Source organism: Tachysurus vachellii, chromosome 12 (genome assembly GCF_030014155.1).
Source record: "Tachysurus vachellii isolate PV-2020 chromosome 12, HZAU_Pvac_v1, whole genome shotgun sequence".
Lineage (NCBI taxonomy): Eukaryota > Metazoa > Chordata > Actinopteri > Siluriformes > Bagridae > Tachysurus > Tachysurus vachellii.
Window position 1 is genome coordinate 5,600,617 of NC_083471.1, and position 17,682 is coordinate 5,618,298.

A 17,682-nucleotide genomic window follows, 5' to 3' on the forward strand; every position below is an offset into this window, starting at 1 on the left:
TTTGTCAGCTGCAGTTCATTTAAAAATAAATAAGACACCTTAAAATAAAACGAGTCATTTTTAGATTTATATTTTATTTTATTCAATTCAGCATAGCAACAATAAATAGGACATTCAATGGAGGTAACATATAACTCTGGTTACGCGACCGCTCAATGAACCCCTGAGAACAGCCAGAGCCGGTGTGTTCTGGACACCAATATTGTGCACCAGCATGCAGAGATATTCCAACAAGGTCATGAAAAAGAGACCCATGATGTAGTACTTGCTATAAAATTTTACATCATAGACCAATTCATTCCAAAACGCTTCTTGCAGAGATGGCTGACAAGGAACCCTGGTGGTCATCAATGGCACGATCAAACCAGTTATATTCAGTACATCACTGTATTTCTGTACATGTTTGGGAGGGGTGTTGGTGGTGCAAGCGATTGGTGGGGTTGCAGTCTGTACCATCTGGATAATGTACCAGCATTGTCATGATTAACCAGACTCTCCTTTCAGGAAAACCCTGAAAGGTGGCCAGAAAACCAGGACCATGGGGCAAGGAGACAAGTTTGTCCTTATGCAAGCGCACAGACTTATGGAATGTAATGGAACCTCTACAAGGCACATGAGCGAGAGATGCTCCTTGTGGAGATGTTTCCTTTAGTAAGACCTATGGTTTCAGCCTGTCTGTAGCCTCCATTTGCTAATTTTTTGTACGATCCAGTCCAAATGACGCTATAGGGCATGAACCATGTACAGCAAAGACCCTCTATCGATGGCAAAGCTTGTTTTTATAGAAGGATTGGATTTAACTGAAAGATCTCACCCAAATAGTCTTGAAATCAACACCTACAAGATGAGAGTATCACAAACTTTTAGCTGTAGTAACAGCTTCTCAGAAAAGACAACCACTTTCGGAAAAACACACTTATAAATGTTTCAATTTAACTCGTAATTTGGGAATTTGATGGACTCAAGCACTAGGGCCTTGTCGCATACCTTCGCCTTCTTCATAAAGGCAGTATTAATTTAATAGGACTGTAGTGTGCTGCAAGCTAGATGGGGACGTGCACACGAAATGGTCAAAATTCTAAGATCTGGTTAACGCTACAATCCAGGTGGTAAGTTTAACACCATTTATTGACCTGTTTATCTGGAACAGCAAATCTACAGGTAGGTGAAAGCTTTTAGGGTGTACCAACAGCACCAAAACCCTGCTAGCCATTTTGGAGCTAGAAGTAAGACTGTGTAGCATAGCTGCTGAATCCTGAATAGCATTTTTAAAAAAAAATGAGCGATGGAGGACATAGTTGGTGAGACCAGACGTGTGCCAAGGTATCGTGTCCCAGCAGACTCTTCGCCTCTGCCAGAGAGCAACAACTGCTTCTGGTCACAAACAGCTGTGAATTTGTTGGAAACCAGCTACACATTGTGGAAAACTGCGCCACTTTGCTAGAAATGTGCACGACCCAAGCTAGCTAACTATTGGCTAGAGCTAGCTGATAGGAAATCTGGAGAGAAAATGTCTGAGGTAACAAACATGGTGAAAAGAAAAAAAAAAAACAACAACAACAGAATGGTACAGTGAATAGAAACAAGCATCAGAGATAAAAAACAAAACAAAACAAAAACACATGACTCAAGACAGAACCCAGCAGTGTTGTTTGAATAATGCGTGTTATGGACATAGCTTTTCTTTTTTACATTTACCATGAAGGTAAGAAATAAGAAAACACTAATGCTAATCCCAAATTCAGAAGAGCAAAACACATATATCTCGCAAAAAGCTCCATACGGTGAGAATTTAATGAGTCATGCACTCAGCTGAGAAGAAAGAATACAATGACGGCAGTTATAGCGAGTACAGCGTCATCGGCGTGAAACGACCTGGTTGGAAGATCTCAGGATAGATGTACACGTGCATATGATTGTGTATCACACTGCTCTTGGCTGTTCGGAGGGGTGAAATAGAACCAGACATGTTTTGGATTCAAGGAACAAACACTTTGGAACATTTAAAGTGAAATGTATTTTGTGGACATGTTTATTTCCCTTTTGCATTTGACATTTAAACATAGCGAGCAGTTTAAAGATTAGCAGGAATTTAGTGCACATGGGTGTTGTGTTGAACTGAACAGACCAATCACAATTACACTGAGGAAACAAAGTGTAATTAAAGTTGGACGAGGTACACTGATACATGTGCGTGGTGTTAGTTTAGGTAAGCAGGAAAAGGGATTTTCTGACTGTAGTGATAAACATCATCCCACCATCAACTGTGTGACAAAGCACCGTATTTTCAAATCCATTTTTTTTTCTTTACAAACCTGTCGAAACCACAGGTCGACTCCTACTTTACTTCCTTTTTCCAAGTTTGTAGGATATACAGAAGTTAGTAACGTTCATACACTTAGTGGTTCGTTACGATTCTTTTCCATAATTCACAGCTTTTGTTCTGAACTACAGAGCAGAAATAAATTCACTGGGAATGCCAACAAACCATTAACGAAAGCATGCAGGAACCTGTCGGTATGACCGGTATACTGTCTACTTGCTTTCACACATGATGCTTCTATTCATCACTGAAGACATGACGGGCACTCTCACATGTAGATCAGTCCGTATTGTGAATAACGATGGTGCGTATTAGTGTGAGACCTGTAACACTACCACAGTGAAACAGTCAAAACCTTTAAATCGGTGGCAAACTTGTAATACTGACATTACTTCCACCGTGTGCCCTTTCCAGCTTAGTGTCGACCAAACGAGGTCTTTATAATATAAATCATAAACGCACAAAACTAAAGTGAACAGAATCCTCACATACAGAGAAAATATATATATATATATATATATTTAACCTTCAATTAAAAAGACATGATTTCAAATTTTAAAAACCACACAAACGATATAAAACAAAAATGTACATGGAAAGTTATAAATAAAAAGCTTTGGTCAAGACAATAGTTCTCTTATCAAATGGAATGTGTTTCACATGAATGGCATCCACGTCGCTCACGCCACTCGTGCTTTAAGTGAACCAAACGATTCCCCTAATCGCTACCAAACTGGTCTCGTTTTCCTTTTGTAAACAAGTCCCTGTTCCTGTACAGATCCAGAAATTTTCTAATATAAAAAAAGCTTCAGCTCATTCCAAGGTTCAGAAGCATGATGAATATGACTAAGGCTCTGCAGTCACAGCCTATAAAGGGATATATTTATTTACGCAGAGCTTGGATACACTATTGCATGCTGGGGTAGGTGTGCAATATTAAGGCAGTCTAAGTGAGGCACAAACAGAAGCCTGCTTCTTTCTTACCCTTCATCCTATTCTAAATGAGCTCAAAACACAACCTGGGAAACTTGGTCTCGTGACAAGTGACTAGTGCCTTATTTTGAAACCTTTTTGGAAGAGTGAAGCCCCACATATCCAGCTGTAGACCATTTCTCCATCACTTTATATTACTTGCCATTATGTCTGATTTTATATTTTGATGTGTGCGTGTGTGTGTGTGTGTGTGTGTGTGTATCTATGCGTGTATTCTTCACATGGTACGGAACTTCACTCGAAGGCCCAGACCTCCAGATTTTGGACAGTGAAATCTTGTTGTGAAGACAATGGTTGGTTGTTAAAAGTGGAGCATTTGGAGGTGGTCCCATGATACAGGTCAGCATCCAGCCACAGGCCAATATGACCCCTAGCAAAATATACTTGAGATTAAATGCAAAGAAACTACATATTAACCCACTTGCGTGAACAAGTACACGTTTTCACTTACCCTCCACCTCCGATCTGAAGAGAGTCCAAGTTTCCCTTTACAAAGTAGGAGTTTTCACCAGTCCAGCGAAAGACCTTGAATAAAAAAATAAATAGTTGTAATCCAATTTCACATCCAATCTATGCGGGTTGATGTACTAAGGCAAGGATGTCCATTTTTCTTTGTTTTGTGTCTGCAATATCCATCGCAGTTTTCGTTCCAGTTCCAATAACGGCAAAAAAAGCCTAATAACAAAGAAATCAGATTTGCTTTCATACTGTGCTTAAACACTGGTTATGGTCTTTCTAAACTCTGCCTTTAACCTCGAGTAGAGGAACGTTGAGTACAAAACTCAGAGTTTTATGAATGTACAGTGTAAAAAAACGTCAGATTGTTAATACCCAGGATTAATTGTAATGAGAAACAAGAGAACCCAGGATATTTATTAACCCAAGCGTGAAATGACATTATACGCATGTACATGTCGTCATAGTGACAACCATTTGCAGGGTTGTATCCTGACCTTAATTTCAGGGCTGAAGGTATAGACGAAGGTCTCCCCGGTGCCATAATAGTGCTCACTAACTCTGAATGGGTGAGTAGAGAAAACTCCAAAAACCTGCCAAAAACAAAAAACAAAAAAAAAAAAAAGTTACGTCAAAAGTATTTCTCAGGCATTTGGCATCTTTATAAAAGCACTGGCTTATAAGGTATAGCAGATCTGCGTGTGCACACGTGTATACCTGATCGTTCATGTCTTTGATGACCAGCAGCACAGGGCAGTCCAGCTCCCCCAGGTTCCTATACAGAGTCTTCAAACTGGTTCCATGTACCACTGTACTGTATGCCAGCCTCCATGGATAACCCTGAACCCTAGCTGGGAGTCGAGCAGCCAACTGCATGTAGGAGCCACACATTGGTCAGTCGGTTGGAGTCGATAATACGCTATATGTTAATTACATGTATGTACGTGCATGCTCGTTTCTGTAGAACCTTCTCGATATGCGTGTCTTCAAATAACGTGCTGGGGTCGGTCAGAACAGACAGTAGGTCCAGTGGTTCCTCATCCTCAAAACTGCTAAAACTTTGCCTCCTCTTTGCTTCATTCATGGTGATGATCTGAGGAAAGGTTTCAGAAGCACTACATTTAACAGTAAACCCAAAAAAAGTGTCCAATACAGTATTTAGTAGAAAGAAAAATGGTGTTTGTTGACTTGATATTGATCTGCAAAACAAGGGTGAGGTAAGTGGCATTCACCTCCCAATTTCTGGGCACTGGGTCGCTGAAGAAGTTATCGATCATGTTAAGTTCGTCCTTCTCTACGACTACGAAACCCTGCTCCTGTGCGTCTTTCCCGTAGGCATCAGGAGACCACTGGATAAAGAACGAGTAGAGATGGTCCACCCTGAAAAGACCAGTCAGAAGAATTTAGTATAATAACCCGACAGTTCAAATCATTTCGAATAACATTATATAAAATACTCTAGAGATGAACAGCCAAATGTTGTCGAAAACATTTAGTTGCCAGCTAGCATTTTCTAAGCACCTGAAACTGCATGCATCTTAAATAAATCGAATTAATAGAACTTTGATTCTGATTTTTTACGCATCACTGGAACAATGATGTGTAGATAGATTTTGGGTACATGTAAAGCCAAAAAAAAAAAACACAGGATTCTAAAAAAAACAACATAAATTCGAAAAACAGAACTTTGCAGATACAACTGATGTGGTTTTTACTTTCCACACCAATTTTGTTTGAACACCAGATTAGCCTTGTAATGTACCCAGCTAATGTACAGGTATATTTGATTGTTTTTCCTTATTCTTTACTACAAGCTGTAGGTCACCACATTCTGTAAATCGTACAGAAATAATGAGCATATCAATGTTTAAGGAAACCATTGTAGAGTGCTGGGAAAATTAAAAGAATTTACCAAGGTGACATTTACAAGTGAAAGGAAAAGAATCGTGCCCCTTAAGCTGAGGGGACGTTTTGATGTGTAAATCAAAAGGGGTGTTACTTGTTTTTTGTTTTTTTTGCATTTCTGGCTCTCCACTTTCTCCAAATTAAATCAGGAAAGCCTTCTATGAGCTTTGCCTCGTTCTTCACCATAAACCTCTTCCCCTTCATCTTTCCCTCGGCACTAGCGTCCCCCGGCTTATAGAGGCATCGGCCTTGATCAATTTCAATGGACCATGTCTTAGTCCTCAATCATCTGGAGTAAGTGGTGGTGACCTTCTAAGTATCATACTTAGGTCACCACCACTTACTCCAGATGATTGAGGACTAAGACATGGTCCATTAAAATTTCACAACCCTATTCTCATTCAGTAGGTATGGGGCGAGTAATTTTTAAATTTCTCATCAAAATTTCTTCTACATGCTACCAACTTGATACTCCCTTGGTCATGACTCCAATTCACCAGAAAGTGTGAACAGTTAAACTCACACTTTACCAAATACAGAGCTGATAGAATTCATAATTGATCTTTGGCCCAAAGTGTTATTCTGTAGACATATTAAAGCCTTACTTAATGACACATTATGGTACATTTTCCTTCTAAATATGGACTTTTTATCAGATGTTCTGCACATTCCCCATATTTCGCAAGCACCCACGTACCTTTCCTGTGGAACCGCAAACCAGTACTCTGGGGGCTTCCCTCTGCTCCCAAAAAAGTGAGTGGGGCTGGAGGTTCGACCAGTTGCAAAGGATTTCTTCATGGGCTTCCCTACTTTGAAGCAGAGAAACATGGGGGGTTTCTTGCTTTTCTCTTCTGCAGACAGCAGCATATCTAGAAAGATGACAGACACAATGACGGCTAGCTTTAGTTGTTACGGTATACGTGGTATGTTTGGTCATTTTTCACCGACATCTTCATAACTTCTTACCTTCGATTGGACCCTGCATCCGTTTCATCAGCCATGACATCTCCGTTTCACTGTTCTGCAGATCTTCGTCCTTCTTGCTCAATTCTGCATCTGCATTTGGTCTCTTCGTTGTCTTTTTATCATCTTCATAGCTTGGCCCAGAACCCCCAGTCACGTCATCAGAGCTCACTGCTCTTTTTTGATCCTTAGCTACCACTTGTTCCACTTTAGGAGAATCAGGAGTGAGAATCTTATCCTTATTTGAGCTCTCCACATCCTTTATCTCATGAACTACAGTAACCACGAGTCCCTTTTCAACAGGTTCTGCTTCATTGTACAATGTGTCGTTTTTGTCGGACACTACGTTCTCGACTGTGGAACGGTTATGAAGGCCGTCATCCTCGTCCTCTACTTGGTTTGCATCACATGACCTCACTGCATTAACTGCCTGGTCTGTTAGGACCAGCACACTCATTTTTGTTTCTACAGAATCACTCAGATCTTGCAAAGATGCCTCTTCCAGACTCAGGCAGGTAGTGTTAGCAGTCTCAGGCCTGCTGTGAGATGTTTCAGTGCTTCCGTTCTCGGTTCCTGAGTCATTCTGTAACAGTTCAAGCTCAGTGAAGCCTTCGTCAGATGGTGACTTGTCAGCAGGGGGACAAACGGTCGTCGTCTCAATGTCATCTAAAACGATCGGGCAGTCGGGTTTGCCGAGGGCCTCGTAGCGGCTAAAGGGGTTCAGATCCTGTTCAGACGGAAGTTCCACCCACTCACCTGGCCTGTATAACGGACACAGATCCTGAGGTATGTCACTACCGTCGAAACAGTCGGCCGTGATGTGAGGGTGATGGAAAGGAAAATTTAAGAGAGAAACAAAAAAAAAAAGAACTTAAAATATGGACAAACTCAGGAAAACTAAAATTATAATAAAACTGAAGGAAAACTAAAGGAAATTTGAATAGAAATGAAATAGATAAAAGATAATGAGAAAAAAAAAATACATAAAGTAACTACATAATACACCATGATGAAGAATGAAAAGGGAATCAAAACAACCAAAGAAAATGGAAATTCTAGAGAAGAGAGAGAGGTTATGGAGACACTGAAATGCAAACACAAGCCAGTGTCAATAATAACTCTAGCACAGTGATTCATTATATGATAACTCATGCCTGACATAATATAAACAATGCAAAGGCAAAAAGAGAGAGAGAGAGAGAGAGAGAGAGAGAGAGAGAGAGAGAGAGAGAGAGATGCATTGCGGCTTACGACGGCAGAGCATCCTTGAGCTGCATACGAGACACGTCATCATACAGAGCCACGGACAGCACCTCTTCCATGGGGCAGATGAGGCCGTATTCCTCACAGCCGTGCTCGATCACTAGAGGATCCGACTTATGAGGGTCAAACATGATGTTATTGGGTGTCACGATCATCACACCGCCGACAACTCCCTGAGAAATTAGAGAGAGAGAGGATTTAACTCTTTTTTTTTTTGTCTTGCTAACAATGCACAATATTTCCATAAACGTATCTTGACAGACGTTTTCAAAAAAAGTGAAATGCGATCAAGGTTTTATTTATTACATTTATCGTTTATTAAAAGAAACCTGTGCAACTATAAACCTAACGTTGGAAACATTCCATCATGCTGCTTACCATGCCGTCGGTGAAGTACTTGCAGCTCATCTTGAGGAATTTGACCGGGCTCTCGTCCTCAGATGGAGGAGACAGTTCGCGGTGCCTCAACCTACAGCTTGATTTGTCATCCTAAAACACAGCTTTGCTTTAGAAAATGCATTCGGCGAATCACCTGCTGGTGAAGTACATACAATTTCCTGCAGTACAATTAATTAATAACAGGTCTGCTACCTGTAACTCTTTTCCTGAGGGTGCTTTGTTCACCAAATCTGAGAAACCCTTGGATATTACTGACTGCCCAATATCAGGGACAAAGAGTTTCTGATGGAAACAAAGAGAGAAATTCAATCAAAACATCAAAACACGAGACTCAATGTGGGGAAAAAGGAGCTCATGAAAAGAGCAGAGCCCAACTCACCTGTCCTGGAACCAAGCTGTGAGAGTAGAGCCGGTTCAGCTGTACTAGTTTATTTGGGGTGACGTTGAACTGCAGCGCAATGCTGTTTAAGGTGTCCTTAGAGGTCACCTGCGTAAACAAACACGCATCGACTTTAAATATGAGAAAGAACGAACAAGCTGAAAACTCACCTACGTTGTCATACGTCGTCTTTGACCTGTTAACATACACGCATTAATGCCTATGGAAAGAATAGTTTGAGGTATTGCTTGATGAAAAGGCATAGAGGTTAAAGAATAGTGAGAATAAAGTGCGTCCTAATACTTTCACTTACTGTGTACTCTACAGTGCCGGGAGGCTTTTGTTTCTTTTTTTTGGCCTGCTCATTGGATTTGTAGTTGTCCACTGAAAGAAAAGAATAAGAAGGAGAACCAAAATCAGGTTTATTGCCAGGTAATGTATAATAAAAGTCATATATCCTTAACGCGTTTTGTTTTCTATTCTTTATAGATTCAGATTAATAAGAAATGAAAGAAATAATTCATGAAAGTTTGGAATCATGATATCATCTGTTTCACGTCACGTAGTGGAAGTTATTTTGAGGAAAAAAATTATTTTCGGCTGGAAAAGGTGTTGACGGCTGGTGTCGCTGGGATTAATGATGACAGGACCTTTAAGGCCTTGCTAAACTTGTACTTAAGCTCTTTAGACCTAGTTCTGTCCCCACTCTTGAATGCAGCTTCGTTCTCCCACCTTAGCTGTATGTCTGGGCTGTGAACCAGGGTTTGTTATTGTTGTACTCATCCAGACTGTTGGTGGTAGTCCTGAATATATCCCAGTGAGTACAATCAAAGCATGCCTAAAGATCTTCCACTGCCTCCCTAGTCCACTGTTCTGATGTCCTCACAACAGGTTTGGAGAGCTTTAATTTCTGCCTGTATGTAAGAATCAAGTGGACCATTAAAGGTGGGGTCTCCGTTGTTTGAGAAATGCTTCAGGAAACTGCGTTGGGCCGCCAAACAAGACAAAAACAAAACTAATGATCAGAAAGGGACGTGTCTTGTCAATATGGTTGGAGAGAGTGTTCAGTGCGCATGTGTGACATTAGCAGAAAGCGGTTTTAACGTTGACATGGCGGAAAAAAACAACTCCTTTGCATGATTATGCTTGTGTGTCATTTTTGCTTGTTTGTTTATCTGCAATCGTATTGTTCTTCCCTTCAGCTATGATAAAGACACATTTCTTTCCATTAGTTGCCTGGGTTACGTATGTATGTGTGGGCGGAGCTATCAATACAGGGGTGGGACACATTTGGGTTAGGGACGTGTTTGTTTTGGTGATTTCAAATGTCAACACTGATTTTCAAACAACGGAGACCCCACCTTTAAGTGGTCAGAGTGTCCTAGTGCAGCTTGTGGGACAGCGTGACATGCACTGTTTACTGTAGTGTAACAGTGATCCAGAATGTTTTCTTCTCTAGTCAGGCATTTAATAGCTTGCAGTTTATGAAAAATGACTCAAGATAATGCATAATAAGGTCAAATAGGGTTTACCCCCTAAAGGTATGTAGCACCTTTTACTGTATCGCTAGAATTACTGGGAATTTAAATGTTCATATATATGTTCATGTAAGCAAATATTGGCCATGTCTGTTGTGCACAAAAAGTCAGATTTTCCTCATGCTTAAGCTCTTCTAGTGAAGCAGCATGTGCTGAGACGCCCTGCAGAATTAATCTAGAACGGATCATAAAGTTTTGCATGAACTTCCATGCCAGCTTGAGTGCTTGCTGTTATTAAAACAAAACAACAAACAAAAAAAGAATGGAAAAGAATGTTTAACATACATAATAGATGCATTTTCACTAGTGCTCTTAGATCTTTGGACCCCATTGTGTAAGTTATGCAGAAAATAGCATTTTCAGTGCCAAGGACTAGTAGCTATGTAACTTCGTTTACAAATGTCACGATCTTTCACCTGGCAGCATGACATTGTCTACTCAGCAAATAGTTTTGGAGGCGTGTGTTTATGGTAGCAGTGTGTGTGTGTGCGTGTGGGGCCGTTTCCTGTAATATAATGAAGCTCCAGAACCAAATGTTCAGTGAAGCACAAAGGAATAAACAGAAGCTATAGATTTTAAGGGCTTATCTACAGTTATGGAGTCATTCAGTGTTAACACTGCCATGTACATGTTGATTTTTTCTGTCAGCTCTTGAATACAGGCTGAAAATTAAGTTAAGGAGTGTCTGTGTGTGTGTCTGTCTGTTTGCGTGTCTGAGAAAGGCTTGATTCATTTATGCAAACTCACATATTGTAATATGTTATGACTGCCATGGTGGCGTGATTCTTACCTGATTCTCCGCTCAGAGTTCTCTCAGCTTTACTGGGCTTTTCACTTTCTCGGTTTTTCTCATCGATCTGCGTAGTCAAACTGGGCTCACAAATCACTGATACCTTCAAGTCTGTGTCTGATTGGCTTTCCTTAGCCATGGCTCTCTCTGATTGGCCCTGCTTCAGCTGCCGCCTCTTCTTCAGCCTGAGAGTCATAACATGACATGACATTATTGGCATCAAAATGAAACGTGATCTAGTTGGAAGGGGAAGGGGAAGGATTATGCTGAGATTACCAGCCTCCATCGCTGCCATATGCCCCCAAAACACACAAACACACACACACACACACAATACAACCACCCACCCAACCTCTCTCTCTCTCTCTCTCTCTCTCTCTCTCTCTCCCTCCATCTGCAATCTGCAGCAGACTAAGATACTTTTCACATAATTGCTGAACGTGCAAGTTAAATGGTATTAATGAAGAGGGAGGGGGAGGACAGAGCACAAGTAAGCACCAGGAAAAACAACACGGACAAATTTAATCCAACACCATTTCATCTGAGCCATAATTCTGACAAGCAGATTGTATGATCTGAAGCATGAGAAAAAAAGCTAGGCAGCCAACAATAACGATCTGACAGACAATTCTTTTGGGGAATGCAATAAATCTGAGCGATTGTTTTTCAATTAGAACTAAAAAGATTATACGGAGTCTCGACTTCAACGAGCGACCGACGCTTCGAGACGTGAACGTACAGATCCGTGTGCCAGAAGCACGGCATCAGCCACATTGCGCATTAGCACGCTCAACAGAGCCGGAAGAAATAAACAATGCATACTCCCTCCACAAACAACAATCTCACCGGCCGTGCATGCTTTTAAGTCTCAGTAACAGACTGGAGAGCTGAGAAACTCCTACTGCAGAACTATCCAAGCTGCTGACGCCGTTGCTGTCCATTGATGCCCAAAGAGGTTTCCACACTTATCCTCATCATTAATAAGTAAAAGTATTGCAGATGACTGTGTATAAAAGAAACGCGATAGCTTGTGTGCGAGAACTGACGGAGAACACCATCTGCACGAGCGAAAGTTGTGCTACCTGTGTACATGATAATACTTTGGAAGCATATGATGTAAGCGTAAGCCAAGCCTAGTCACATGTTTAATCAATAACGAAGGCAAAGGAGAGCCAACAGAGACTATTAACTCAACAAACCTGACCCACTTTCACTTCTCTTTGCATTTACGTTAGCCCAAAAACAAAATCCTATTTCCTTGCTGCCTTTTGACACAGATCAGAGATCTTTAGATATCTTGTGTATAGAAATACAAAACATGTGTGATATCCTGGTGCTCACATGATGGTAGACAGATGAAATAAATTGTTTGTTATGTCAGTCTGCCATCCGCTTCGCATTTCATACTTTAAAGGCAAGGCTAAATACAAAGAAGCTTAGACACGGTAGTAGAGTTTATAACCATATCTGAATTAAATATTTATTTACTTGGGCACGACGTATAATACGAACAAAACCGTGCAAGTACAGCATGTCTGTTGTCACGTTCACACCACTACGCTGCACGTTTGCAAAAAAGTATTTTTAATATTTGATGAAGGAAATAATCAGATTCGAGAGTTTACACTGCAAATGTTCTGGATTATTTTCTGCACCACCCGTTTCAGTCTGATTGAACTTTAATTCGAATAAAGCTGCAGTACACACACTCAAGTCTACACATTTCATAGACGAGATTATTCAAAACCATAAATCTGTACAGAAGACATAGAATGTGCAATACCTCAATATTCGTTACATTTTTATTGTTGTAGTTCATTTATAATAAACTGTTCACATGTACAATATATTAAGTGCAATATCTAAGCTAAACTAAATAGTATCCTATTGGATCACTTATGTTAATGTTTATATTCTTTTACATTTGTGTGTTTTATGCACCATAAGGACCGAAACTTAATTTTGTTGTACCCTGTGAAACGACAATAAATAATCTGTCTCTGAGGTGTTACATAAAGGCTTTACTATTAATCCGGATAATTCGGTTGCATATAACACACACACACACACACACACACACACCCAAACAAACACAAAACAGACACACACAGACCCAAACAAAAACACAAACACCCCCCCAAACACACACACAGACACCAAAACAAACACAGACACCCAAACAGACACAAACACAGACACACACACAGACAGACAGACCCAAACAAACACACACATAGACACCCAAACACAGACACAAACACAGACACACACAGACAGACACAGACCCAAACAAACACACACAGACACCCAAACACAGACACAAACACAGACACAGATAAACACAGACAGACACAGACCCACCCAAACACACACAGACACAAACACACACACAGACAGACAGACCCAAACAAACACACACACACAGACACCCAAACACAGACACAAACACAGACACACACAGACAGACACAGACCCAAACAAACACACACACACACAGACACCCAAACACAGACACAAACACAGACACAGACACAGATAAACACAGACAGACACAGACACAGACACAGATAAACACAGACAGACACAGACACAGACCCAAACAAACACACACACACACACAGACACAAACACAGACACACACAGACAGACACAGACCCAAACAAACACACACACACACAGACACCCAAACACAGACACAAACACAGACACAGATAAACACAGACAGACACAGACACAGACCCACCCAAACACACACAGACACAAACACAGACACAGATAAACACAGACAGACACAGACCCAGACCCACCCAAACAAACACAGACTCTCACACAACACACACACACATACCTGGTGAAGTAGCTGGGCCTTTTCTCTTTTTTCTCCATTTAGGAAAAGATGATAAGACTGATGATTCTTACTGATAAACAAATCCAGGTCTCTTGTCCAGAAGATTCAGCTCCTCTCCTGGCCAACAATTATTTATCTAAGAAAGGAAGGGAAAAATGTCAAATATGAAGCCTAACAGACGTTCAAGCACAACATTTGGAGCAAAAACGATAGATGTGATAAAGACGTGAAGCACAACGACAACACAGAACGTGCTTTAATGAAGCTCATTAGTAAGAAAAACTGTTATAACGTTGGGACAATAAGCCAGTTCTATCTGCTATAGCTTTAGCAATCCGCCTACGTTATTAGCTGCTACACAGACACCAACTCTGACTAGCGTGTTCACGTTAATTAGCAAGATAGCAGTTTAATACAGAGACAATAGCTGTGGAGAACAGACAAGCTAAGCAGTAAACAACAACAACTGCACAATATCTAAATAAACCTAACCATAATACGGTTTGCTCGCTTGCTAACAAGCTGTTTTCAATACTCACTTATCAAGCTACATCTTCTCTCGAGTCATTTCCAGTTTCCTCACATAGATCTCAGGATATTAGCCAGATAGCTAGCTTTTCCCCCCACCGCTTTTCATCCGGCGTAGTTCTTTAACGAAAGATGGAGAAATGGTTTTAGGCTATAATGTTATCCAAAAGCCGCTACAATGCTAATAAGCCACAGTTGGCGTGTTTAAGGCGAAAGCATTACGTGAAAGATTAAGATCGATCCCTAACGGAAGCCACCGTGTCATCTATGTGTGTATGTTTACAAATGTAATGTGTTTATATGCAGACATGGTGATAGGCCGAAGTCTACAGACTCCACCTTCTCCTTCACCACGGAGGTCTGAGGGTTTACCTCAGGGGTTACAAGGGATGTGATGTCTGCTAACATGTTTATTTTGAGGGAAATGAATTAAAAAAAAAACTGTTTGTGCAAAAGTCATTGTGCACAATCTGTAGCTAGAGTATAGTATTACACAAACAGACAGACACACACACAAAGAGACACACAGACACAAACGCGCACAAACAGACAGACACACACACACAAACAGACAGACATACACAAACACACACACAAATATGCGCACACACACACAAACAGACACAAACAGACAGACAGACACAAACACAGACACAAACAGACACACACACACACACTTGGTGAAGTAGCTGGGCCTCTTCTCTTTTTCTCCATTTAGGAAAAGATGATTGGCTGATGATTCTTACTGATAAACAAATCCAGGTCTCTTGTCCAGAAAATTGCTGCTCACTGGATGTTTCTTGTTTTATATATTATCTTAAATAAACTATAGATGAGCGTGAAACTCCCAGCAGAACTCACTTACTGTGCATGTTGAAATACTTACTTTTTCCATTCTGATGTTTGAGGTTAACATTAACAGAAGCTGGTCTACCTTGACCAATATAAACAGGGCCCTTTTTCTAATGGTTAGTCTGTTAAAGAGTGATGAGCAAACCGGTATAATATAATATTCAACATAATTAAATTAATAAAAAATATATTTTTTTTATAATCATGCAGCTTTTCCCATGTATGAAATGGTAATTTATTTTAATTAAAATTGTAAATTAAAACCTTCAAAAGAGAAAGAGAGAAAAGAGAGAACCAACTATTATTAGTTGTTATAATGAAAGTGATAATAGGAATTGTGTTTCTTTGTGGTTTAGTTTTTCTAGTGCTTTGCACTACTGGGAAAAGAGAGAGTCCTAGAAAATTGTGCAACATATGATCCTCACAAGGGGGGCACGGTGGCTTTGTGGTTAGCATGTTCGCTTCACACCTCCAGGGTTGGGGGTTCGATTCTTGCCTCTGCCTTGTGTGTTTGGAGTTTGCATGTTCTCCCCGTGCCTCGGGGGTTTCCTCCCAGTACTCCGGTTTCCTCCACCGGTCCAAAGACGTGCATGCTAGGTCGATTGGCATCTCTGGAAAATTGTCTGTAGTGTGTGAGTGCGTGAGTGAATGAGAGTGTGTATGTGTGCGCCCTGCGATGGGTTGGCACTCCGTCCAGGGTGTATCCTGCTTTGACACCTGAGGTAGGCACAGGCTCCCCGTGACCCGAGGTAGTTTGGATAAGCGGTAGAAGTTGAATGAATGAATGAATGATTCTCACAAATCTGTGGTTCCAAAATGGCTTCACTATCAGTGGATTACAGTAATGTTGCAAGAGTAAGGTTGAATTCTTTATTGATATTCTATGGAGAGGACAGTTACTCCTAAAGACAATATAGTATAGCTAATACACCTACTGGCATTTACTGAGTAAATGGTAGAACGCTAATGACATATGGATTGCACAGATAGTAACCAAAGCTTAGGCTTTAAATATGGACCATGAGGCTGTGAGGCAGTGATGTTTCCTGCTGCACAACCACGCTGCTGTAAATGTGTGAAACAGCAGTGTGTATTCTTCAATATAGATTCAAAAGAACTGACACACACACATACGAGTAAAGCATAGGCTACAGCTTTAGACATACTTCTAATGTAAAAAAAGATTAGAATTATTAGAAAGGTGAGCTGTTTTTTATTTATTTTTTTTTTTTTTTACAATACCAGGTTAGACTAGCATAGGTTCTACTAGCTGATACAAATTGGCAAAGTCAAATTCTAGCTAATGGAAAATACTGAAAATTATATGATATTTTACTTCTGATTAATTCATCAGCAAATTACAGAGCAACAATGATTTATATGATTTACATTTAATGAGTTATACAAGTAATAAAAGTTACAGTTAGAACTATGACATGACATTAACCTAATTTCATAACTTACTATTTACTTCTCAATGCCTGAATATATTTTAAAGTAACAGAGGTTTTTTTATGTTGTCTGTATACTTCTTACTTATATCTGGATACTATTTTTTCACATTACCTACAGTATACTTTTACTAAAGTAAAACTGATCTGTACTTTTTCCACCCGTGAACAGTTTACAGAAAGGTATCTATATTGAGATGCCACTAGGCCCATGATGAACGTCTTTGGTTTGGGTGAGGAAACCAAACTGGAGTGCATGGAGGAAACCCTAAATAAACTCCACACACATAAGGCGATGGCAGACATCAAACCTTCAACCCCAGAGATGTATCTGTGTACCTGCTGGATAATATATTAACAATATTTGTAGTTATAATTTATGAATGAAGAATGTCTACTTTTCTTTTCTAAACTATTTTTTTTTCATTCACAAAATATACAGATATACATATAAATAATGCCATTGCATTATATCGGCTCCCTCTGGCACAATATCTGTGACAAAGTTCTTTTACATAGAATTATCAGCGGATCTGAAATGACTTCAGAATGCAAAAATGTTGTTTATCGGAAACCGAAACCACATTTTAAACATGGTGGTTAAGACACCTCAAGATAGCAGATAGTTTCAAGCTATATATGGTTAGGTTTAGATGTACAACCATACGTTATGGCAATGGCACCTGTATTGTGGTCTAGTAGGATGGTGTGAGTTATGTTTCATGCCATGTCACAAAATTTGATTTATTCAAAGTTGTGAAAACGTCCTCCGTTTACCTGGCATGTCGGATTTGTCAGTCCCTTACTGCCTGGAAATTGGAAATGCTAAAAACTGGTAATGATGAAGGAATTTCAGAGTAAAATGAACCTTAAATTTACTAGAAAATTCAGCTAAAACAACAAAACAGAAAATATACTAGTCATGTATCCAATAATTACAAAATACTCAACTATATCCAAAGAATTATTAAGAAAAATGACAGACTGAACAAAG

General features: G+C 40.0%; 1 protein-coding gene across 3 annotated transcripts; it reads right to left on the bottom strand.

Annotated features, from left to right (window-relative positions):
* Nucleotides 1-54: 54 nt before the first annotated feature.
* LOC132854474 (nuclear receptor coactivator 7) lies at nucleotides 55-15,166 on the bottom strand. Of its 3 annotated transcripts, XM_060882907.1 has the most exons (16): nucleotides 14,397-14,675; nucleotides 13,858-13,993; nucleotides 11,010-11,194; nucleotides 8,995-9,065; nucleotides 8,682-8,789; nucleotides 8,495-8,584; nucleotides 8,282-8,392; nucleotides 7,892-8,076; nucleotides 6,644-7,434; nucleotides 6,375-6,546; nucleotides 5,005-5,152; nucleotides 4,740-4,865; nucleotides 4,490-4,642; nucleotides 4,270-4,365; nucleotides 3,768-3,841; nucleotides 55-3,686 (listed from the first exon to the last, which is right to left on the bottom strand). In XM_060882907.1, the coding sequence occupies exons 2-16, from the start codon at nucleotides 13,893-13,895 to the stop codon at nucleotides 3,551-3,553; spliced, it is 2,484 nt and encodes an 827-aa protein (XP_060738890.1). In that variant the 5' UTR covers nucleotides 13,896-13,993; nucleotides 14,397-14,675; the 3' UTR covers nucleotides 55-3,550. The 3 variants fall into 3 exon arrangements, with proteins under 3 accessions (XP_060738890.1, XP_060738891.1, XP_060738889.1); XM_060882908.1 differs by lacking the exons at nucleotides 13,858-13,993; nucleotides 14,397-14,675 and adding an exon at nucleotides 15,063-15,166; XM_060882906.1 differs by lacking the exons at nucleotides 13,858-13,993; nucleotides 14,397-14,675 and adding an exon at nucleotides 11,856-12,021.
* Between the last annotated feature and the right edge of the window lie 2,516 nt (nucleotides 15,167-17,682).